Source organism: Haemorhous mexicanus, chromosome 2 (assembly GCF_027477595.1).
Source record: "Haemorhous mexicanus isolate bHaeMex1 chromosome 2, bHaeMex1.pri, whole genome shotgun sequence".
NCBI classification, from domain to species: Eukaryota; Metazoa; Chordata; class Aves; order Passeriformes; family Fringillidae; genus Haemorhous; species Haemorhous mexicanus.
The window spans coordinates 117,963,215-117,986,460 of record NC_082342.1 but is presented as its reverse complement, the minus strand read 5'-3'; the positions used below and the strand labels follow the sequence as shown (position 1 = coordinate 117,986,460).

The 23,246-nt window shown below is 45.3% G+C and overlaps 1 protein-coding gene across 1 annotated transcript; it reads right to left on the bottom strand.

The window, feature by feature from the left end:
• Positions 1 to 284: 284 nt before the first annotated feature.
• Positions 285 to 23,000, bottom strand: TMPRSS2 (transmembrane serine protease 2). The gene is made up of 15 exons (XM_059840100.1): positions 22,850 to 23,000; positions 15,514 to 15,670; positions 14,282 to 14,352; positions 13,266 to 13,461; positions 12,388 to 12,471; positions 10,690 to 10,809; positions 9,265 to 9,394; positions 8,793 to 8,903; positions 7,954 to 7,997; positions 7,172 to 7,346; positions 4,738 to 4,913; positions 3,675 to 3,770; positions 2,916 to 3,058; positions 2,147 to 2,299; positions 285 to 1,957 (listed from the first exon to the last, which is right to left on the bottom strand). Exons 3-15 carry the CDS (start codon positions 14,294 to 14,296, stop codon positions 1,946 to 1,948), a joined length of 1,455 nt encoding a protein of 484 aa, XP_059696083.1. The 5' UTR covers positions 14,297 to 14,352; positions 15,514 to 15,670; positions 22,850 to 23,000; the 3' UTR covers positions 285 to 1,945.
• Between the last annotated feature and the right edge of the window lie 246 nt (positions 23,001 to 23,246).

Below are 23,246 nucleotides of genomic sequence, written 5' to 3'. Positions count from 1 at the left end.
TCTCTCAGCTCATCCTCTTGAGTTTTCTTTTTTGTTGTTGTTGTTGTTTGTTTGTTGTTGGTTTTGATTTTTTTTTTTTAATCAGACTCTCAAAGCACTCATACACTGAATACAGCAACTACTTTCAAAACCAAAATCCAAGTAAACAGATATAAAGCACAACTAAGGAAAACTATTTGTAAAAAAAAAAAAAAGGAAAAAAAAAACAATTTATTTGGTGCAGTGTTTACATGTAAGATAATTGCATTTCAGTACCAAAAGAGAAAACAAGACTAGTAGAGTCATTTCATTCAATAAAGATTTATCCTTCTTTACAAAGTGACTTGATATGGCTTTTTGATCCTCTACCACGATTATAAATTATTTTCAAAATCCTCAGTTGGGTGGCACTCGGATACAAATTACATTTTGCTAAAAACATACAGGTGGGTACATAAAGGAGAGCTCTAAGGAATCAGAAGCCAAATTTAACAAATGAGGTAGTTCATCTCGTCCTGCAGAAACGCAGCTTTGTGTTTCCTTGTACAAAACATCCTGTCCCTCTGTGTGTGTGTGTGCAGCTCGAGGTGTGTGTGTGTGTGTGCAGCTCGAGCCTGCCTGGACTCCTTTGCCCTTCCACAGCTGGGAGAGATCAAAAGTCACCTTCAGTGTGCTCAGCCAGGGACCTCAGCACTGAGACTGCTCCTGCTGCAGCTCTGGGGCATCCCTGCCTGGGACATCCCTGTCCAAAGCATCCCTGCCTGGGGCATCACTCTCCAAATCCCACATCAACAGCTCACCCATTTTGGGTTCAGAGCAGCTTAAGGCACATTTTTGTAAGGTCTGAGGCAGCCAGACTGCACCAGTCTGACTTGGATTGACGGCTGTGTTGAGATCCTGAGGATTTTTAACTACCTGAATAGACAGTGTATTTTTTTTATTTTAATTTCTGTGCCTGTACTGTAGTGCATGAAAATTCCCTTCATATATATGCCTCACCCTCTGCTCTCCTGAGACCCCTCCTGGAATACTGCATCCAGCTCTGGGATCCCCAGCATGGAGCTGCTGGAGCGAGTCCAGAGAGGCCACAAAGCTGCTCCGAGGGCTGCAGCACCTCTGCTGTAGAGACAGGCTGAGAGAGCTGGGGTTGTTCAGCCTCTAGAAGGCTCTGGGGAGACCTCAACACCTTTTTCAGTCCCTCATGAACCTACAAGAGGGCTGGAGAGGGACTTTGGACAAAGACATGGAGTGAGAGGACAAGGGCTAGTGATATCAGACTGAAAGAGGACACATTTACATTAGATTTTAGGAAGAATTTCTTCCCTGTGAGGGTGGTGAGGCACTGTAACAGGTTGCCCAGGGAAGATGAGGATGGTCCAGCCCTGGAAGTGTTTAATGCCAGTTTGGATGGGGCTCTGAGCAACCTGGATAGTGGAAGGTGTCCCTGCCCATGGCAGTGGGGTTGGAAGTGGATGATCTTTAAGGTCCCTTCCAACCCAAACCATTTTGTAATTCTATATAAAAAAAACATTAATTTCTATTTAAATTGCCAACCAGCAGCTCGGAGATTCAACATTCACATTACTTAACATTTAATTTAAAAACTACTAAACCAACTGTCTCAGCATCCTGCTACGAAAATCTGAAATTAAATTGTGATTGAAATTGTCATTATAAGCCTGATCATCAAGTGAAAGTTACTCAACAAAAGAGAGACATTTCAGCAAGCAGTCACTCTGCCAGGCACCACAAGGAGAAGAAAGGTGCTCATTGTGATAATCCTTCACTGATTAAGATCTGCCACTGTAGCCAGCACAGAACCAAGTGTGCAATCCTTCATGATACTTTTAAAAAGAAAAATCAAAGAGGAAAAATAAAATCAACCACAAAGTGAATAAATATCCCAGGCCCCCATGGCTTCATTCATTCTTGTCCTCAGGAACATTGATTAGCAATGAGAGTGTTGTCATCTGTTTGCCTGTTTAAAAGACAAAACAAAACAGAAAACAAAGGTTCAGGTTCTGTCTTAACAATCACTTGGATGCTTCCCAACAAAACAGCTTAGTTATCATGCAAGTCACATTTATTTATTAATTTTTTTTTAAAGTAAAACCACGTTTCAGGATGTGGGGCCTTAAAATTTATGGGAAAACTCCGAATATTTTACCTGCATATTTTTATAAATCCAGTCTGTAAACACAGTCATATTCCCATACACTCCAGGTTTGTTGGGAGTGGCACAGCCAGTGCCCCAGCTGGTATCTCCAACCAGCCACCACACAGAGTGGTGGTGAGTCACCAGAGGACCTCCACTGTCACCCTGCAGGGGACACAGACACCTTTAGTGACATGGCCACCAGGAAAAACACGACCCATCTCACCCAGGAGCAAAGCTTTAGTTTCAATATAAACCTGCCTGCCATTTAGGGAGTCACTAAAACAAGATATGGTGACAATTTTGGTGATAAATGATGTCTGCCTTCAATAGGGATGAAAATAATTTGCCCTGAGCCCTCTAAGTAAGATTGGCATTATTGGCTTTATTGTTCACAAGCACAACGCTGTTATTAATAATGTAATAATGATAATAATGCTGTGGTTATGAGGAGCATTTGATCACTTTCAAGTACCAGGTAACAAACCATCCTTGAAGCATTAAAAAGGAGCCTCACCCTCCTTGGGAATTTAGTGAGAACTCAGCACTGGCAGCCATTCAGATGAAACAAAAGCTCTCCTCTTTAAAGGGATGCACCACCAAAGGAACCAAGAGCCCAACCAGATGAATGCAAGTTTTTAATTTTGGAGGGGCATAGGATTTATTTTTAATAGGTAGGTAGGTAGGTAGATAGATTAAAAAACTTGCTAGTAAGGCCACAAAAATAATCAGATCATTTCATCTTTTACACAATAATTAGCTATTAATTAGGAATAATTACCTGACAGGAATCAATTCCCCCTGCTAGGTCTCCAGCACAGATCATTGTAGGCAGGATCATGCCATTGTAGATATAAACAGCATTACACCTGGAACGTTCGATGAGGGGCACCGCAACGTAATTCAAGCTGTTTGATGTTTTGCCTGGAATTGGAATAGGCACAAATGTGCAAAGACAAAACCAGAATTTTTTGCTGTTACAAAAAATCCCAGCAGCCAAGATGAAATAAACTTCCTAGAAGCAGCAGGATGGAAATTTAAGATGTAAGTCTACAAGAGGTCAAGAGGACCTCCCCCAGCACCATTCTTATAGGGGAAAAAAAAAAAACCCTTTCCTCCCTTTCCTTTTTCCAGTGTTGCAAATTTACTTGCATCATTTTATTTCACCTCCTTCCTGAGGTGGTGGAAAGGAGCAGCTCCTGTCCTTTCCCACATCCACAGGACACGCTTGGCACACAGCAACCCTTGCTGCAGGAGAGGTGGCCCAGCAAGCAGGGGCACAGAATTATCTCCTGGGTGGGTATTTCTGGCCCCCAAAACTGATTTGAGGGTCCCTTTGCAGTCTGCTGAATGCAAAACCTCACAACTTGCTTTGAGACAGAATGCCCTGGGTAAATACTGGGGGCTGTAAAAATGGGTGAAAAAATAATGTATGAACAGATGTAATTCAAACTGCCCCACCAGCCCATGCAACAATATTCCTAAGATGAAGAGGACTAGTTTATATGAAAGACCAAAATATTCCAGGAGAACTTTTTACCTCCTTGGTACTCTGCTCCCCACCCTGATATCCAGCACTGCTGGTTAGGCTGGAACATCATTCCTGGATTGGGCAGACAAACTGGCCTCACAGTTTCTGCAAAACAAACAGAAAACAGATGTTCAGACAGAACTCAAATTTAAATGGCCACCCCTTACACACCATGCACCCCTCTGCACTTTACATTCCTTGCAGGCAGACAGTGCAGGAAGCAGAAGAAAGTTTACCAGCTGCCTTCTCCCTGAGGGATACCTGATCTCCACCTCAAATCTACCTCATCTTCACCTCAAACCTACCTCATCTTCACCTCAAAGGACAAACAGTTAGTGGTTCTACCTTAATTCATCAGGTTAAATAGAACAATTAACACCAGCTCTTCTGAGCAGTAGAAGACAAAGAAAAAATTCTGAAAACTATAGGTCTGCATGCTCTTTGCAAAAATCTGCTGAAAATAATCACAAGACAAGCCAGGAGTCACTACTGATATAGACAAGAAGTCTGCAGCACAAAAACCTGGAAAACAGACAATCTCCCTGCTCTCAGCAGCAGAAAATCCCTTTCAGGTTACTCCTGGTAGCTTTAAACTGATGCACTGAAACACAAAGGGCCTGTACACAAAAAGCACTTCAAGTTTAAATAATGGCTTGTCCTCTCTTTTGCACTGATTGCTTACAAACAACTTACATCTGCTTTAATGAAAGGACCTTCTTGTAACGTTGAATTCTGAAGGGATTTTTGACCATCATTTGACCTGACTTGAGTGGGGATTTAATCAGCTGCTCCAGCACTGCACCTGGAGCTGTCTGCACATACAGCTGTGGCTAAACTGAAGGACCACAGAGCATTCTGAGGTAAAAATATATTATTGACATGAGCCCAAACCCCCTAGCCATGTCATAGATTTAAATAAATCCTGTTTAGGAAATCAGCCCTCTGTCTCTAGGGTCATTTTGTGTTCTTCCAATAAGTGCCTACAAAGATTGCTTGATGAAATTCAGAAGTTTTAAAGGGTGTGCTCACTGCCCCTGGATTTTTCCCTTAATAAGAGGAGCAGAATACCTACCAGTAAAACTCAGTGGTGTCTCCAGCTTCATCAGGGCAACATCATTGTCTTTAGAGTCCGTGTCATAATCTGGGTGGGAAATTATCAGTTGCACTTTGTATCCACTTCTGAAGAGCATCTCATCCTGGTTCAGAATCCCAGCATAAACCCTCCAGCTGTGGGGGTCAGACAGTCGCCTACAGAACAAAGAAAAGGTCTGAAGGTTTTCTTCTCTGGTGACAAGACAGGGATTAGGACCTTCAAAAAAGTGTCTTCAGGAGCTGTAGTCAAATGTTTGTGTGACCAAAAACACACATGCATTTGACTACCATTTCTGAAGAAGAAGGCAAATTAATTGCCAGACATGTAACTTGAGGAAAGCTTGGCTCTAGTTTCAAAAATATATTAAAAATAAAATCTTTGCAGTGGGTTCACTGTCCATCCCCTTCATCACTCAGCACAACAAATTAAGTCTGAGACTGCAACACTGAAGCCTTTTGATTTCCATGACTGAGGGATCAGGCAGGTATTTCTGAAGTCTCACATGTCAATGGTATCAGCAGAAGCCAGAATTAGTAAAAACATGATCTAGTGAAAGAATTTCCCTATCTTGAAAGCACCAGGGTTTTTTTTTTTAGGCTGGTTTTGGGTTTTGGTGGGTTTATTTAATGTTAAGCATGCTTACTAGATGTTATTTAAGCAGCCTGTGGTGCTCCAGCACAGTTTACAAAAGCTTAATAGAAAACTTTCCACAAGTGTTAAAACTCTCTCCATGAGAAGTGCCAAGGTAGTTGTGCCTGCAAGTCACCCCTCCTCCAAAAAATCCAGCTCAGGCTGAAAACCAGGTTTGTGCCAGCTGCAGCTTGGTTGCCATTCCCAAAGCTTTTGCACACTACAGAGCTCAAATCCAGACAACAAAGGAGGGATAAGATCTCCAGGTAGAAATCAACACTTGCATTCCTTTCTCAAGGTGAAGGACAAATATTCTTCCTTGCCTCAGCCTCAAACTGTGATCCAGCCCACCAACCATTAAAAATGTTTTTGCTTTGTGGGTTTTCCCTCCAACATAAGCAGCCACCTTTTAAACAAATTTTGCCCTTTCTGAGGGTACCACAGAACCCTCAACTCTCTTTTACAGGTTAAAAATGTACAGAGCACCAGCTATTTTTCTTGTTGATGGCTACATAAAGTGCTCCTTGGATAGATATAAATCTGTATTTAATACTGACTTGGACTTCACTACCCTGTGGCAAAAAGATATGAAGAAATAAATGGCACAGGCATCTTTAAATTGATTATATCTACAGGAGTGTGATATTTGAGAATTTGGAGGGGGGGAGTTCCCTTTGGGTTTTCTCACAGTGTAATTCAACATCTTCATTATACTGAGTTTAGATCTTAAACTGGGTGGGTATCTGTGCTCAGCATCACCCATTTCATTTTGTAAATAAGACAAAATATAAAATAAAGCTTCCTATAGAAAGCAGACAGATGAGCTGCAGCCAGCCTCCTCCAGAGCCAATCTTCCCTTAATACTTCAAATTTACAATACAGACAAAACACTGCACCGAGCACCTGCATGCCAAGAGGGGGGAGAAATTCAGTTTTAAGGGACAAAGTGGGGAGAATTGAATAAATTCATGCATTTCAGCTTGAAGAAAGGCAAACAGGGTGGAGTTTAATAAATCCAAGTGCTGAGTCCTACATTTTGACCACAATAACCCCCTGCAATGCTGTGGACTGGGGACGGTGTGGTTGGACAGTGCCCAGGCAGAAAGGGACCTGGGGGTACTGGCTGAACATGAGCCAGCAGAATGTCCTGGTGGCCAAGAAGGCCAATGGCTCCTGGCCTGGATCAGGAATGGAGTGGCCAGCAGAGCCTGGTCATTCTGCCCTGCCCTGGGCACTGCTGAGGGCACACCTGGAGTGCTGTGTCCAGCTCTGGCCTCTCCGTTTGGGAAGGACCTTGGGACACTGAGAATATCCAGAGGGGACAGCAGGGCTGGAGAGGGGCTGGGAACACAAACCCTGAGAGGGAGCCCTGAGGGAGCTGGGGGTGCTCAGCCTGGAGAAAAGGAGACTCAGGGGTGCCCCCATCTCTCTCACAGCTCCTGAAAGGTGCCTGTGCTCAGCTGGGGCTGGGCTCTGTCTCCAGCAGCACTGACACAACCAGAGCACACAGCCTGGAGCTGCACCAAGGGAAATACAGGTTGGATAGCAGGGAAAAGGTTTTCACACAAAGAGTGATAAAGTTCTGGAATGGCTGCCCAGGGAGGTGGTGGAGTCCCCATCCCTGGGTGTGTTTAACAAAGCCTGGATGTGGCACTGGGTGCCAGGGTTTAGTTGAGCTGTTGGGGCTGGGCTGGACTCCATGGTCTTGAAGGTCTCTTCCAACCCAGTGATTGTGTGAATTCTGTGAATTCTGTGAAATTCAGGCACAGAGAGAAGGACTCACCCTTCCACACAGTGTGCTGCTGTCACAAGCCAGTGTGGGGTGATGATGGAGCCCCCACAGACGTGGGTGCCCTGCACGTGCAGGCTGACCTGCCACGGCCACTGCCCCAGCACGGCCCCGCTGCCCCCCACGATCCTGTTCATGATGCTCACGCTCTTGCTGGACAGGCCACACTCTGAAAGGTCAGTCACACACAGAGGTTCATCAAAGAGGGAGCTGGCAGGTGGATTCTGCACCCCAGGCTCCCCTGGCACAGGGGTGCACACACCACAGCTCTGACACCAAGTCTGCCATTGCCCAGACCCCCCATTAAATTGCAAACCCCACCTGGCAGCTGCTGCCCTTGGTTCTCCATAAACTCTTCCCACCTTTCAGGAGTCTCTGGTGATTCAGACACCTCTGGGCTGTGCAACAAAGCAGCCAACAGCCAGGAGACTCCTCAGGACAGGAATCACCATCAAGTGGGCACTGCCCACCTAATTGCTGACTCTTGCAGAGCAACTGTGCCACAGACATCCCAACAGAGCTGCTGGGGGACAGACATGGAGCTCCACCACAAGTCATTTAAAGGAACCAGCAACAAAGACAAAAGCAACTGGGGATCCACTGCATTCCTTGGCTCCTCTCCCACCCTGCTCCTAAAACTGCATTATTTGGGAACCAGAGCTAAATCATTTGCCCATGCAAAAGCAGCAATGAATGCCACAGGTCCAAAAGGACTTGCCAGCCAGAGCATTTCAGAGCATGAAGAAGCAGAAGTTTGCAAAAAGCCAGTGAGTTACCTATGCAGCGCAGAGAAACCACATTTCCTGAGGCACAGGAACCACTGCAGGAGAAATAAAAACACCAAACAGGATCTTAGGCACTCAGTGAAGGAAATGGTGAGCCAAGTCCACCCTCCAGCTGCTTTCTACCCTTTCCAGCTACATGCCCTGCCTTCAGCCCCATCTTCCTGCAGAGGGTTCCCTCCTTTCTTCACCACCTGGCCTCCACCATGCCTTGCACTCACCAAAACTGTCCTGTGGGACACTGCAGGCATGAGCACAAAAGGTTTGTGTGCCTATTGAGAAGCAAGATGAAGAGAGAAAGTGGAGCTGATTTAGGAAGTCGTTGCAGAAGAACTAAACAAGGGAGCTGCAGGGAGCTTGCAGGCACAGCAGTCTACAGCTTTTGACACTGGACACTTCAGAGGTGTTCAATGATAATAAAAATGATGCTTTCCACAGTGAAGATCCATTTTTGCATGCTGTGTGTTCATGTGACTGAAAAAAAAAGGCTGCGCCAGCTGCTGAGGATGTGCTGCAGCTTGTAGTGCTTGTCACCATGCACAAACTCCAGCTGATGGTCAGAGAGCCTTAGAAAAACACCTTTGACATGGCAACCCTCTAGACAGCACAGAAGATGGGACATTTCTTCTTACAGAAGAGGACAGAGAGGATGGAAAAATGACAGCTGTGTTTTTAAAAATAGGGAAGAACAGTTGCTGCAATCAGATTAAAAGCGAAGTGTCTTTCCCTCCAGCAATCCCCACTGGAAGATGTGCTTGCATTGTGCTGCATCTCTTCCAGCATCTGGAGAGAGCCTGGATGAAAGGAGAGAGGTTTTCACTAAACAAAGGTACCTGCTGTACAGCTTCTTGTACAAGTCTATATTCCCAGCACTTGTGTTCAGCTTCATGTAGCTCTTAAAGCTGACATCAGGTGCCACCCCCCGACTGTAGAAATATGTATCCCTGCAAAACAGAAAGTCTGCCATGAAACCCAGCAGTGGTTTCAGTTTTCAAACAGGTGATAACAAATGAGCTGTGCCAAGCCAGAGCTTCTGACATGACGGCACTAGAAATCTTTATTTTTGTTTATTATATTTATTTTTATTTTTGTGAACGTGGAACCCTGCTGGTGCAGCCCAGCCACAGTCACTGGGTTAAAATATTATTTTTACCTGATATGTATGCACCTTGTGTAACAGGGCAAGATGAAGAGATGCCTTTGCCAGTACATTTTCACAGCAAAGTCTCAGACACATTAAAAATGGCAAGGGGGAAATTTTAACCTTTCCTTTTGTGAGCAGAGGCTGACAGAGGTTGCACTTACACGTTGTAGCCCATGTCTTTGCATGCAATCTTCCCATAATCATCATTCCAGTCATCTTGGCAAACAGGATACCAGGATTTGCTGACAGGTGAATAAACTTCCAGGATAAAATTTGGTCCAAAAAGTCTAACTGCCAGAAAAGGAAGAAAGGGAAAAAGGAAAAAAAGAAGGAAACTAAGAACACCACATGCTATTATTACTTCTCTCTCTGCTTGGAAGTAGTTACCTATAATATCTACTTCATGTGTGAACTGATCTTAATTTAATGCTCCCTTCTACTCAAATTCTGAGTAAATATCCAGTGGACAGAAATATGGCAATGATTTACTTCTTCATATGTAAGGCAACTTATAAGAACTACCAGTTTTAAAATACAAATGCACAAGATAGGACTCATCCTTTCATTTCAGCTTATATGCTAAAATTTCTGTTATATTGCAATAATTTCCTGATCTTTTCTTTATGCAACCATGGATTTCTTAGTATATTACATACTGTGTATAAATAAAATATGATCTATTTAAAAACAGATCATGTTATCTTATTAATATCTTATTATTAAGAGATTATATTATCTCTTAATATACCAATTTTCTTCAGAGAAGTGCTTTGAAAAGCAAGAATGTAACCAGGAGCAATTAGCTCTGACATTCCACGTCCCATTATGCATTTGCTAGCACAAGAATTTAATAAAAGATAGTTCAAGCAAAAGAACAGATTGAAGCAGGCTTCTCCAAGAAGCCATTATTCAACCAAATGGAGTGGAACAGCTGGCAGCAAATGCTAACCCTGCATGAGAATGTGCTGAATACAAGTTTGCAGAGGGAATTTAAAGCACAGCTGGAGTTTCCAGTGTGGCACTGGCACGACCCAAGATGCCAAACCTCTGGAATGGACAAATCAAGGTTTCCACCTTCTACCCTCAGCTCTGAAGATTCCCTTGGCATCTTTTCAGTTCAAAGCAATGATTAGGCCAGGTTTTCTTGCACAAATGAGTTATGTGGAAGGTGAAGAACTAAGGGGAGAACAAGGAATACAAAATACATGGAAAAAGACAAGCCCGACTGGAGACCACCAGGTTTGTTATCACCTAAAGCTTACTGAGAAGTCACCACTGACTCTTCTATCCAGAGACAAGTTCTAGATCCAGTTCTGCACAAACCCCACTCAAATTAAAAGGTGAGATTTAAAAAGCTGACTCAAAGTCAAGGCAGCTCAAACCCCTGAGCATTTCATTTCAGCTTTTCAGTCGGGCTGGAAACAAACAATATCTATACATAGCACACATCCTAAACAACTTTAAAGACAGACCTCAGGCTAAAACAGCCTTGTTGCAACTTAGGCCAGCTCTGCACAGGGCAATCTGCTCCCAGGCTCCTGCAGGTGATGCAGATTTCCCCCCAGCCCTTGGCTGCTGTCACTCACCACAGCGGGTCTCGTCCTCCCCGTTGGGGCAGTCGCTCACTCCATCACACCACTGGGAGGGGGACATGCACACCCCTGAGGATCCACACTCAATCAGGGAGCTGAGACAGTGATTCTCTACTGCAGGGAGACAGAAACACAGCCACGAGGCTGCACGTTGTCACCATGATATTTTATGCAAAATCCCTTCGCCAGGATTTTTCTCCTGAGAAGCTGAGAGGCCTCAGAAAAGAAATGTAAACAAGAATTACCTGATGGCTTGGAATGTGGTTTGGAGGCTGCTTAGCAACAGGTGCATCTTTGATTGGTTCCATGTGAATTGTTTTTAATTAATGACCAATCCAAATCCAGCTGTGTCAGGACGCTGTCTGTCACGGGTTTTTATTATCCATTCCTTTCTAGCTCTCTCATGTGTCCTTTCTCTTTCTTTAGTATAGTTTTAGTGTATCATTTTCTTATAATATTGTATCAAATCAAATCAGCCTTCTAAGAACTTGGAGTCAATTCTCATCTCTCACCTCATCCTGGGACCCACAACACTGCAACAACTGGTGACCACCCACAGCACATCAGCCCAGCTCTCAGAGAGTTTCCCTCTCTGATGGAGCAAAATGTTGGAAGCAGCTCTTAAAGCCAGGTGGGAGGGACCCAGCCAGGCACAGCAGAGATGGATTGCTCTGTCCTTTGCACAGATCAAGTCTCTGATGCAGCTGATTGGGTTTTGGCCACTGGCCTCCCTGAATAATCAGGCACCATTAAGGTGTCAAAAAGGAGTCAGCTTTGCACTGGCAAAGTGTTAACACATAGAAAAGGAGGAAGAGAGCGAGTGCCTCAATTATGTACTTTTGCTCTTGTTTAAAATAAAATTACATTCACCCTGCTTAAATCAAAATGAGTCAAAAAAAACGCCCCGAAGAACACAAAGTGTCATCCTAATAGTTCTAAATGAACTCCCTTTAAGTTATAGAGTAGTTTGGAAGGGGTTTCAAACATCATTTTAGTCCAACCCCAATGCAATGGGCAGGGACACCTTCCACTAGATCTCTCCTTCTCTTCTCCTTAGCAGAATGGAGAGGCTCCTAAAAACACCAGACTTTTAGTTGCATGTTTTTTTAGCAAAGCAGCTTTCACTGAAAGGGAAATTAAGACAACACAAGGCAAACTTCACCTGAGCTGAACAGAATTGGTCCAGCCCTGTTTCAGAGCTCAGCCACCCCAGCTGGGGATGATTTCCAAAGCAAACATCCATGGTACAACTTAGAGTGCTGAGACAGACTGGGCTCATGCAATGTTGACACAAAAGCCCCACAGAAACAAATAAATGGATGTAAATGACTTCTGCTCCAAGAGAGATCCCATTTTAGCAAAACAAAACACATCTTGACCATTTATGCTCCTGCAGTTAAGGTTTGCACACTTAGTGCAAACCCCTCTCTTCACCTGAAATTAAGTGAAGCTCAAATTTGGAAAGTAACAGCAGCATTAAAAAGAAAGAAAAAAAGAAAAAGAAAACCTTAACTCACAAACAAAACTGAACTGTTAAGAAGAAACATTAGTTCATCTCTTAGGAGAAAAGGAACAAAGACTTTTCTGTGCTTAATTCAGAATAAAGCATAAAATGAGAATGGATATATCTAACTTGAAAAGTTTAATGCATCTTTTCTTAAAAAAAAAAAAAAGGTAAACAAAATAACTTACCAAAATACCAGATGAAGAAAGCAGCAATTGCACAACAAATTACTATTAATATAGATAATATTATTATTATGGTTTTCCTTAGACCTGAAGTGAAAGCAAGGAAGAGAAGAGAAATTAGGTTCAGAAGTAAAGTAATTTCCACCCACCAGCACTATTTATTTGACATTAAAATCAGTCATTTTTAGCCAGACTTTTTCCCATTCCACCATCCTTCCTCCCAAAGCTCCCAGCCAGCTGTCACTTCTTCATGACAGGAAGAAAGGCATGAAGGAAGTGGCTCCTTCAATGCACAGCTTGGAAGGGAAGGTCCCTTTCCTTTCTTATCTTACTTCAACAGACCTCAGGCCCAAAACTGTGGCAGTACCAGTTGTTGGTTTTTCTGGGTTTGGATTGAAGGCACTTGAGACAGTAATTCATGTTCAGACTCAGGTGTTTATTATTTCTTATCAGTAAAACAGTCTCACTGCTGTGAGTTCTGCAGCTTTTCATTAGAAGGCACAAAATGGCCAACAGTCTCTTGTTCCAAGGACTTTCAAGACTAAACTATCCAATGAAGAACTGACACCTGGATTATTTTCCCTTTTACCCCAATAACTGATCCCAAAGAGCTGCCATGGGGACTTTTCTGCCCAATTACAAAATGCCACCCAAACCCATGGAGAAGGAGGAAGAAGAAGCATGAAGAAGAAACCCAGGACCACACCCTGTGCCCTCCATCTTGCTTCCATCCACAACATAACTCCAGTCTAGGAAACTTTCTCCATGAATGAGGGTCAAAGTCATTGCTCCCCTGGGGGGTCAGGGCACCCCAGAGCGGCCAGAGAAACATTCCCAGTGGGCTTCCACACAAAACCAGGAGAAACCCCCCCAAAACTTACTGGCTGCACAGGTTCTCCTGGGTGGGGGTGCTGCTGGCCTGGTGGACTGGTGGGTGGCAACCCTGGGGACGTAGCTTGGCACGGAGGGAGGGCTGGAGAAGAGCTGTGGGTAGGGGGGAGCACCTGCTGCCGGCCTGGCAGCGTAGGGGGGCTCTGGCTGGAAGCCCCGGTTCTCGTAGTATGGCGGTGGTGGACCCTGAGGGGTGGCATGGGGAGGGAGGGAGCAGGAGAGAGTGAGAAACAAGGCTGGCAGCAGGACAAAACCTCCCAGGCCCGCTCTGTAAAACACACCCCCCGCACGCAGAGCACTTACTGGGGACTCCAGTGCACACAGACAGGGAGATTCACAGAGCATGCCTAAAACCTCACGGTTTGAATAGTAAAAATAACACAGAGTGAGGCTGGGAATCCTCTGGCAAGATCAGTTTCCTGATCTTGCTTTCCCATAGCAGCCCATCCTAAGAAGGATTCTTGAGCCTGGCCCTCCCAAGCTGTCTGCACAAATGCTTGTCCTGTCTGACAGGGTAGAAATAAACAGCAAGGACAGCTGTGGGCTGCACCATCACAGAAAGAAATGCTGACAAGTAACAGCCTTTGTCCAGGTCCAGGATAAATGCTTACTGCCCCATTTCATGCTGTGACAACACCAGGTACACCTAAGCTATTTCTGACACACACTGGCCTCCAACAGGAATATCTACCCTGGAAGAGCTTTAAGAACTAGTTAGAAGCCTTTCCCACCAAAACAATTTTTAATAGATCAAAAGCATGTGCTCAAAAGCATAAATCTCCCCTAGAGGTATCTGAGCACTTGAAATGTTGGTTAATTTGAGGCTCTTACACCTGCCTCACAGCATCCTTTCCCCTTTTTGCCAGAAAGGAAACACAACAAATAGTCCATGTTTTGAAAGACTTGTTAATCAGGACATCACTCAATGGGCTGTTACGTGTAAAGAAATAAAAACGTGCTAAAAGAAAAAAATCAGAGGAATATTGTGACTATTTTGTTTACTTACTAGAGTAGAGGTCATTTTTCCTTTGTCAACAGTACAGAAACAATTCAAGTGTTGGGGAGTAAAGTGTGAACCTATACAAACAAACAAAAAAGAAAACAATCACAACTGGAGGCTTTGTCCAGCTTTCTTGTCAGTTTTCCCTTTGGAAAAAGGCCAGGTTTGCAGAGAGGGGGAATAAAATAAATTTAAAAAAACACCAAAACTCCAAACCAAGCGGAAGTATTTGAAGAGAGGGTACAAATTAAGGTGCAGCATGAAATCAGATCTCAGCAGCCTCTCAATACAAGCCTGAGGATTATACAGTGGCAACTATTCAGTAGCACGAGGGCAGCACAAAACTGAGAAGGTCAAGTCAGTGCTCACCCTGGCTGGCAGAAGCAGAGTCAGAGAATATCCTGGCAGGGACCCACACGGTGTTAGTGCCATGCTCAGGCCCTCTCTCAACACTTACTCAAGTGTCTCTCTGAGGTTTGTGGCACAGAAACCAGCACAGCATCAGCAAACACAAATCCAACCAGTTCATGATACTTGCAGCCCCCACAGGCCACGCTTTTTTCACCCTTATGTGCTCTAAAGAGTTGTTTTCTTGAATGTGTGTTGTAGTCACTGAACCAAAAACAGGGAGAGAAGCAGGGCAGGGGAACTGTGCCACAGCAATTCTGAAAGTTTTGCAAACAGGGTAAAAGAGAGGTTCTGCACTGAATGTTTGAGCATCCAGCAGTTTATTTTAAAGTTAAACGTTAACGTTGAGCAAAACCACTGATTGCCACAGACACTAGAAATACAAAGATGTTTGCTGGTGCAGATCTAAAATAGGCAGCTATACACCTCCACAAGAAATCATGCTAATAAATGCTGCTGTCTACTGAGTCCTCTCAGGTTGCTCTACAAGGAAAAAAAGCCTAGCAGGTGCCTCAGTCCTGCACTGAGAAATACCTTTCTCTACTTCTCAGAGCTAAACCCTGCACATTGCAGCTGTGTCAAAACACAACATAATTCAGCCCAAAGTAACAGGTTATTCCTTAGAACCTCTATCAAGGCATCATCTCGCCCAAAACTGAACTGCAAATGTCACTGAAGCAGATTTCAACAGCTGCTCAGCCCCTCAGGTGTGCCAATTCTTTGTGACACTTCAGGAAGGCTGATGCTGGTATTTGCTCATCAGCAAACTGTAAATAATGCACCACTGCACTTGTTTGTGTGGCAGACAGGTGAGCCTTACTCATACTTACTGAAAGTCCATCAGACTGGTGACTAAGGCTCCAGGACTTCTGCTCTGCTTTATGTCCCATCCATCCTTGCCCAGCTCTTCACAGCAGTGGGGAAGTGCAGCTCTGCCCAGGCTTAGGGACAAATCAATCACAGGAGGCTCTTTCTGTTCCTTGTCCTCTGAAAAGGAGAAGGAATAAAAGGGTCAGGAAGTTTAGTGATACCAGAGAGAAGCGGTGATTCTGAGGGAAGCCAACAGGTACTATGACCAAAAAAAATCCAAATACTCTTTCTATATTTTTATATTACCATTTGAAAGGCTTTGCAAATTAATGGGGAAGAGAGTTCCTCACTGTTTTGAGGGAGTTTCTGGGAGTGGTTTTGGTTTGGTTTTATTAGTTTTCAAATGAACTGAGGAAAAAATATCTCCCTTGCTTAGCTGGTGTTCCACCATCACTCCCCATTTAGTTCTTGTCAATCTATTTCCTATTCAGTTTCTGATTAATAACACTTTCCCTGTTATAAAATACAGGAACTCATAGGTTCCTGTATTTTATGGTACTATATATACATTAATAGAATATATATATATAATATAATGTAATATAATACAATACAATATAATACAATAAAATACAATATAATACAATATAACATAATTATATAATATATATTATATTATATTATATTATATTATATTATATTATATTATATTATATTATACTAATTATGTTATATGTTATGTTATGTTACATTATATTATATTCCATGGTATTGCATATACATATTTGCCAGTGTTTTAAAACTACAGGAAACCAAAATCACTGAACTCCTGTTAGCTTTGCAAACGTTTCAGGCAAAAATCAATCTGTAGCATCCAATAAGGACAAAATCTGGTTTTCCTAAGCACACATCATGCCCACACTTCAAAATGTTTTACCAACACATCAAGGGAACTGTGACAGCTCCTCAGATAAGGAAGCTGTGTCATGGAGAAGCAAAGTGACCATCAAACACCCCCCTTCCCAACAACTAGAGAGCAAGAAGGGACTGGTCTGCCTTATCTAGTCCAATACTTTGGCCCCTAACTCACCTCAAACATCAGATAAATTTAAATAGACCATTTAAAAGTGCCCTAAACCCACTCTGATGGTGCAGAAGAGTTCAGTGGGAATGTACAACTGTCCTTCCCTCTCACTGCCCTCATTCCTCCTGATGTCTGCTGAGCTATTACAACACTTTACTGGGTGCTTCTGAGAAAACAAACTTCAGGAGTCCTTTCAAGGGAGCTGGAAGTCCCAGGCAAGGGAACTGGGGTGGAGCTCCCCACCAGAGCAGGCTTCAAGGTGTCACAGGGTACACCAGAGGCTTGAGGTTGACTTGCTAACACCTTCCAGCTCTGGGAAAAGTGCACCCAGATAATGAAAGGGACCCATCAGTCCTGCCCCTACATTTCAAAAACTCCAGTGTGGATGGAGCAGAACCAGCATTTACACCTCCAGCAACACAGAAGGTCCAAAACTGAGTGTGTTTTTCTTTCATCACTCAAAGTATAGGAAAAAAGCCACTGTTTCTAATGACAGGAGAGGCAAAGAGTAAAAAGCCACCACTGACACAGTTAACTGATGAATAAAGGAAAATCTGTTGCCTCAGCTGGCAGCTGCTATTTGAAGTATCCAAGCTTTTTACATATGCCTTAGGAGTGCTAATGTTATATTATCTTAACCATGGGTCATTAGGATTAAAGAAATGTATCACTACTTCCAGTAAATTTGTCAAAAATGAAATCAAAAAAGGAACACAGACAAACAACAATACAAAAAATAAAAATATTCTATTAAATCAAGACAAATTCAGTCCAATGGCTTTCTACATTTTTTATGTTTTTCTACAGATCAGGTCTTTAAGTAAAAGTTGCATCACAGCTGGTCTGTACTTCATTTGACAACATCCTATTTAATCAGAAATGGACTGTCCAGACTCTCAGCCCTCCAGAGGCTTGTCCTCCTCCCTGCCACAGTGACTGACAGTCCCTCTGTGCTCTGGAGAGTTGTGCTGCTCAGCTGCACATGGTCCTCACCACCACGTGCTCCTAAACCCCTCACTGGATTTTGGTGAATTCTGGGCAGAAATGAGACCCTGATTTTGCCTGATTACAGCAGCATCAGCTCATGGCCCCCTCACACCTCTCGTGTCCTTTGCTGAGCAGGAGCCAACATCCCAAAAAGGCAACAGACAGAATGAAAGGCAAAGAAACCCTAAAGGTCTAAGCAGGATTTTGTAATGACACCAGACCTGCTGCCTTTTACCCTGGCTCTCCATGAAAGAAATAACAGGACTTCCTCAGCACACACCAAGTCACAATTGTTCATTGGTTTCCAGAGCTTTTACACAGAGATCCCCATAGGCTGTTTCCATGCCCAGGTCAATAGGATGGAATAACTATCTCCAGATATCCTAATTCAACACTGGGAATTCAACTGGCTAAAGAAGGCAGAGCTATACTGCCAACAGCTTGCTTCCTGCATTTACAAATTTACATATTGCTCCCATACGTGTTTCAGGCTATTTCCTGAAACAGAAACAGCATCAGCTGTTTGCTGAGCCCTCTGATGGTTATCAACAACTGAAAAAGAAACCCCAGAACAAAAAAAAAAAAAAAAAAAAAAGAAGAAGAAAAAGCCAAACTAGTTCTTCACAGTTAGACCTACATAAAAGCAGCCACATGTAAACAGAGATGTGAGAGGACAGAACAGTCAAAACCCAAATGAAAGAAGTCAAGTTCATCTTCTAAAAGGAGGAAGCATAAAAACATCCAAACATTCTACATGAACCTAACACTGCAACCCATCCAAAAAATTCCCTGTACCAAGCAAACCAAGAGAACTCACTGAGATAGCAAAGGAGTAATTTCAGTGCAAAGCTCAACCTTAAAGAAGGGCAAGCCAACACATTATGGCATTGATGACGCTAAAAAGGAAATGTTATTTCATTTTTTTTCATTTCCAATCATTTTCTGACCACCTAGAAGTTTCAGCAACATAACCATGAACACAATGCAACCATGATATGATAGTGTGGAAGAAAGATTTGTGGGGAAATGAAATTTGAAAAAAAAGAGGGGAAAACAAGCAAAGAGGTGATTCCAGATTAATTTTTATGAATTTTTCACCGAGCAATTTCACAGGACAGTTCCTGCCTTGTCACCTAGACAAGAGGAAAGAAACATGGTGAAGATTGCTGTTTAACAATCAGTACTAAAAATTATAATGACTTGGAAATTAAGTATAGAAAGGTCAAAAAAATCCAGTTATGAATGAAGAAGGAAAGAAGACAAATAAGATTTTTTTATGTCATTTCATTAACAAGATTTCCTTGACACTTGTTCAGGAAGTGGCACTGAGTATTTTTATTGTGATGATTTAAAAAAATTATTTTCATTTACTCCATTTATCCTTTGGCAGGGATCAAAGACAAATTGACTGAATGTCTCAAAATAATCAAAATCAGGGTCCTACAGTGTCCTGGCCTTTCAACAAACCTTCTCCACAGAGGTGAGCTCTACTCAGCATGCCTGTGCAGAAACACCACAAATATTTCAGAGAACTTGGTGAGACTATGCAAATATTTACCTGAAAGGGTGCCACAAATAAAACCTCGTCCTTCTCACAGTTCCTAAGAAATAGTTTTGAAGCTATTCTAGATTAGCTCCTAAAAAGCCATTATAATGTACAACTACTTATCAAGAGGTGTTAAAAAACAGTGCCTCTTGATAAGCACTATCAGCAGCGGCTCACTGAAGTCCACAGCAATATTCCCCAGGCCAGGAAATCAAGATTAGTTCTACTTCCATGTGCAAAAAAAAAAAAGGAGGCATTAAAAATCTCTGAGTGTAGCAGTCACATTTTAAAAAGTTACAGGATGCCATACTCATAATACAAATAATTTTCTTCTTATTATTATTGTTATTATCATTATCATCTGTCTGAAAGCAGACATTGACTTCAAAGTCAGCATGTCACAAGTACATGTTGTGCTTTGTTAGGAGCTGTGGGGTGAGGGAGAAGGCTGAAATGCTCTGTCCTTTTTTCTCATTTCACTGAGTGAGTGGTGAGTGGCACAAGACCCTACCAGAAACCAGACATTGCTGAATCAGAAAGTACCAAGGACCCAGAAGAACCAGAGGCTCTGGCATGGTAGGAGATGGACCCATTGTTCAGGCAACAGCTGCAAACCACAACCAGATCACAGCAGGAGCTGGAGGATGCAGCAACAGCCAGCTTGGCCTTTGGGTTCTTATTTCCCCTACATGACATCCCAGGTTCTGCCCTTGCCCTTCTTCCAAGGCATAAGCAAATAACTTTCTGGCAGAAGCATGTTTGCTAATCATTTTCATATTTGATTATTACCCTCTGGCTAAATTCAAGTGTCTGTCCACGTCACTGAAAGTCGCTGGCAAGGAAATAAACCTCTCAGGAACACTTTTTCACCATATTTGAGCTGCAAATAATATGATGTGAATAAGGCAGCACTAGGTACCCACACTGCAGGAAAATAAAACCCAGCAATGTTAACAAGCCAGATTTATTTAGATACCTGTCCAGGTCAGCGATTTTTAACCTGTGACCTACAGGTCCTGAGGAGCTGCAAACCACTTCTAAGAGGTCCAGGGCAGATAAGAGTGAAAAGCAAATCCTGCTGGCAGGAGGTTGGAATTCACTCCACAGGGAGGCTCCTGTTGCCAGAAACGGGTTTCAGGATGCACACATCAAAGCCTGGGGGAAGCACTGCTGCAGGGCACAGGCACCAGAGCCACCACAGTGGCACTGGAGCCACTCAGTGAGGGCTGGTCCTGGACAGGCACAGGAGGAAAAGCCCATATCTTCAGGACTGGCAACTCCAAGGTAAATATTTTGACCAGCATCCCACAATAATGTGTTGCTTTGTTTTTCCATCAACATCCAGGAACGTAGTTCCAACTTATTTCCAATTTCAGGCTAGGCTACCGTGATAGATTTGCTCTAGGTTGACTGTCCTATGAGCCAGAATAAATTTTAACAGTTTAAGAATGAAATGAAGAAAGACAAAAAGGCACATGAAGTCCTAGTTTGACATCAACATTTATCTTAGCTCACCAGTCTTTTGGCTTTACATCTACACCTGCAGGTAAAAGCCACAACTTGCCGTTTTCCCAGTTCCCTGATCCATGCCACACACAACATCCACCTCTTTCCCCGCCTAATATTTACCCAGATGATGCAAATAACCCAAGCTGCTTCCTTGGGCTCTTTCTAAATCACTGGAGACATTAGTGTCGCTTAACTCAGGACAAACAGGGCCACTTAGGACAAAGGCTCAGTGTGACAATGCTCCCTTAAACTGACAGACACCCACCCGCCCAGGAAGCTGAGGTTGAGTTTCAAGGTCCAGGTAAGCAATGAACACAAAGCCACCTCCGAGGAGGTGTGGACTGGATTCCCCTAAGCATGCAAAGATTTGGCACAGAAGTTTCAATGGTACGGCTCTTCCACAAGTTACTTTTCCAAAATCACTTGAGGAGCTGTGCCAACTTTAACCCAAAATCAGCGCTCTTGCTAAAACCCACTGCACCAATACGCACTGAAGAGGCCCCAGAGCTAAACATTGTTCTGGTTTACTCTCTCTGCGACCTTGAGGAAGTCGCCCAATCTTTCACCCTTCATCACCGGGGCAAAAGATGGACAAGCTCCACCTGGAGCTGTGCGGGGTGGGCCGGCTATGGCTGAGCCCTCCGCACCTTCCCCGTGCGGCTCCTCGGACCTCAGCGGCCCCACAGGGCCCATCCAGCTCCTTCCTTCCTTCCTCCGTGTTCCTCTGGCTCCCGGTTATCCCAGCTATCCCCATCCACCTCCCCGCTGTTCCTTTGGCTCCCGGTTATCCCAGCTATCCCCATCCACCTCCCCCCTGCTCCTTTGGCTCCCGGCTATCCCAGCTATCCCCATCCACCTCCCCGCTGTTCCTTTGGCTCCCGGCTATCCCAGCTATCCCCATCCACCTCCCCCCTGCTCCTTTGGCTCCCAGCTATCCCAGCTATCCCCATCCACCTCCCCCCTGCTCCTTTGGCTCCCAGCTATCCCAGCTATCCCCATCCACCTCCCCGCTGCTCCTTTGGCTCCTGGCTATCCCAGCTATCCCCATCCACCTCCCCCCTGTTCCTTTGGCTCCCGGTTATCCCAACTAACGCCATCCACCTCCTCCCTGTTCCTTTGGCTCCCGGCTATCCCAGCTATCCCCATCCACCTCCTCCCTGCTCCTTTGGCTCCCGGCTATCCCAACTAACCCCATCCACCTCCTCCCTGTTCCTTTGGCTCCCGGTTATCCCAGCTATCCCCATCAACCTCCCCCCTGCTCCTTTGGCTCCCAGCTATCCCAGCTATCCCCATCCACCTCCCCGCTGTTCCTTTGGCTCCCGGCTATCCCAACTAACCCCATCCACCTCCTCCCTGTTCCTTTGGCTCCCGGCTATCCCAACTATCCCCATCCACCTCCCCCCTGCTCCTTTGGTTCCCGGCTATCCCAGGTATCCCCATCCACCTCCCCCCTGTTCCTTTGGCTCCCGGCTATCCCAACTAACCCCATCCACCTCCTCCCTGTTCCTTTGGCTCCCGGCTATCCCAACTAACCCCATCCACCTCCTCCCTGTTCCTTTGGCTCCCGGCTATCCCAGCTATCCCCATCCACCTCCCCCCAGTTCCTTTGGCTCCCAGCTATCCCCATCCACCTCCCCCCTGTGAACACTTTGGCTCCCGGCTATCCCAGGTATCCCCATCCACCTCCTCCCTGTTCCTTTGGCTCCCGGCTATCCCAGCTATCCCCATCCACCTCCCCCCAGTTCCTTTGGCTCCCAGCTATCCCCATCCACCTCCCCCCTGTGAACACTTTGGCTCCCGGCTATCCCAGGTATCCCCATCCACCTCCTCCCTGTTCCTTTGCTCCCGGCTATCCCAGGTATCCCCATCCACCTCCCCGCTGTTCCTTTGGCTCCCGGTTTCCCTTACACCCCGGCCCGCGGGAGAGCGCGGCTTTATCGCTCTGCATCTCGCCCTGGAGACACCGGCTGCGGACAGGGGACACCGGGGACAGCAGGGGGAACGGGGAGAGCCGCCTACTCGGTTTTCACTCATCCGGCGCCTCCTACCCCGCGGGACTGGGGCTCCCAGACGCCGCCGCGGTCCCTCCTCATCCCCCCAAGAGCACAGCCGAAGTTTCTTAGTTAAAAGCCAAATCCAGCAAGGCGCAGCTCGCAGCCGCCGGGATGGCGATTCCCTCCCAGGTGGCTCCCGAGGCCAAGGGGCCGCGGGCGGGGAGCGCGGCGCTTACCTGGGGGAAGCTGCGGGAGCGGCAGGGCTCGGGAGGGGATGGAAGGCGGCGGAGGGAGCCGGGAGCGGGCGGCGCGGCCGGGGAGGAGTCACGGTGCGGGGCAGGGGCAGGTGGCCGCAGGTGGATGCGCCGCCCGGCCCCTTCCTCCCGCGGCGGGCGGGACCCGGCTCTGCCCGCGCCCGCCTCGGGCCACCGCAGCCCAGCGGGCCCGCAGGGACACGGGCTGCCCTGCCCTGCCCTTCCCTCTCGCCATCCCCCCAGCCCTCCTCCTCCTCCTCCTCCTCCTCCCGCGGGTGTTTGCGAAGCCAGCGAGCCGCACGGAAGCGAAAGGGGAGGTGGTATCTGAGCCCCTGTCCATGTAAGACCCCCGGGTTTGGCTTTCGCTGCCCCAGGCCAG

Coding starts and splice junctions, on each gene's coding strand:
- TMPRSS2 (XM_059840100.1), bottom strand. Junction 12,472..13,265: donor CAGGAGAACCTGTGCAGCCA/GTAAGTTTTGGG, acceptor CTTTCACTTCAG/GTCTAAGGAAAACCATAATA. Junction 7,347..7,953: donor GGTTTCTCTGCGCTGCATAG/GTAACTCACTGG, acceptor CTGACCTTTCAG/AGTGTGGCCTGTCCAGCAAG.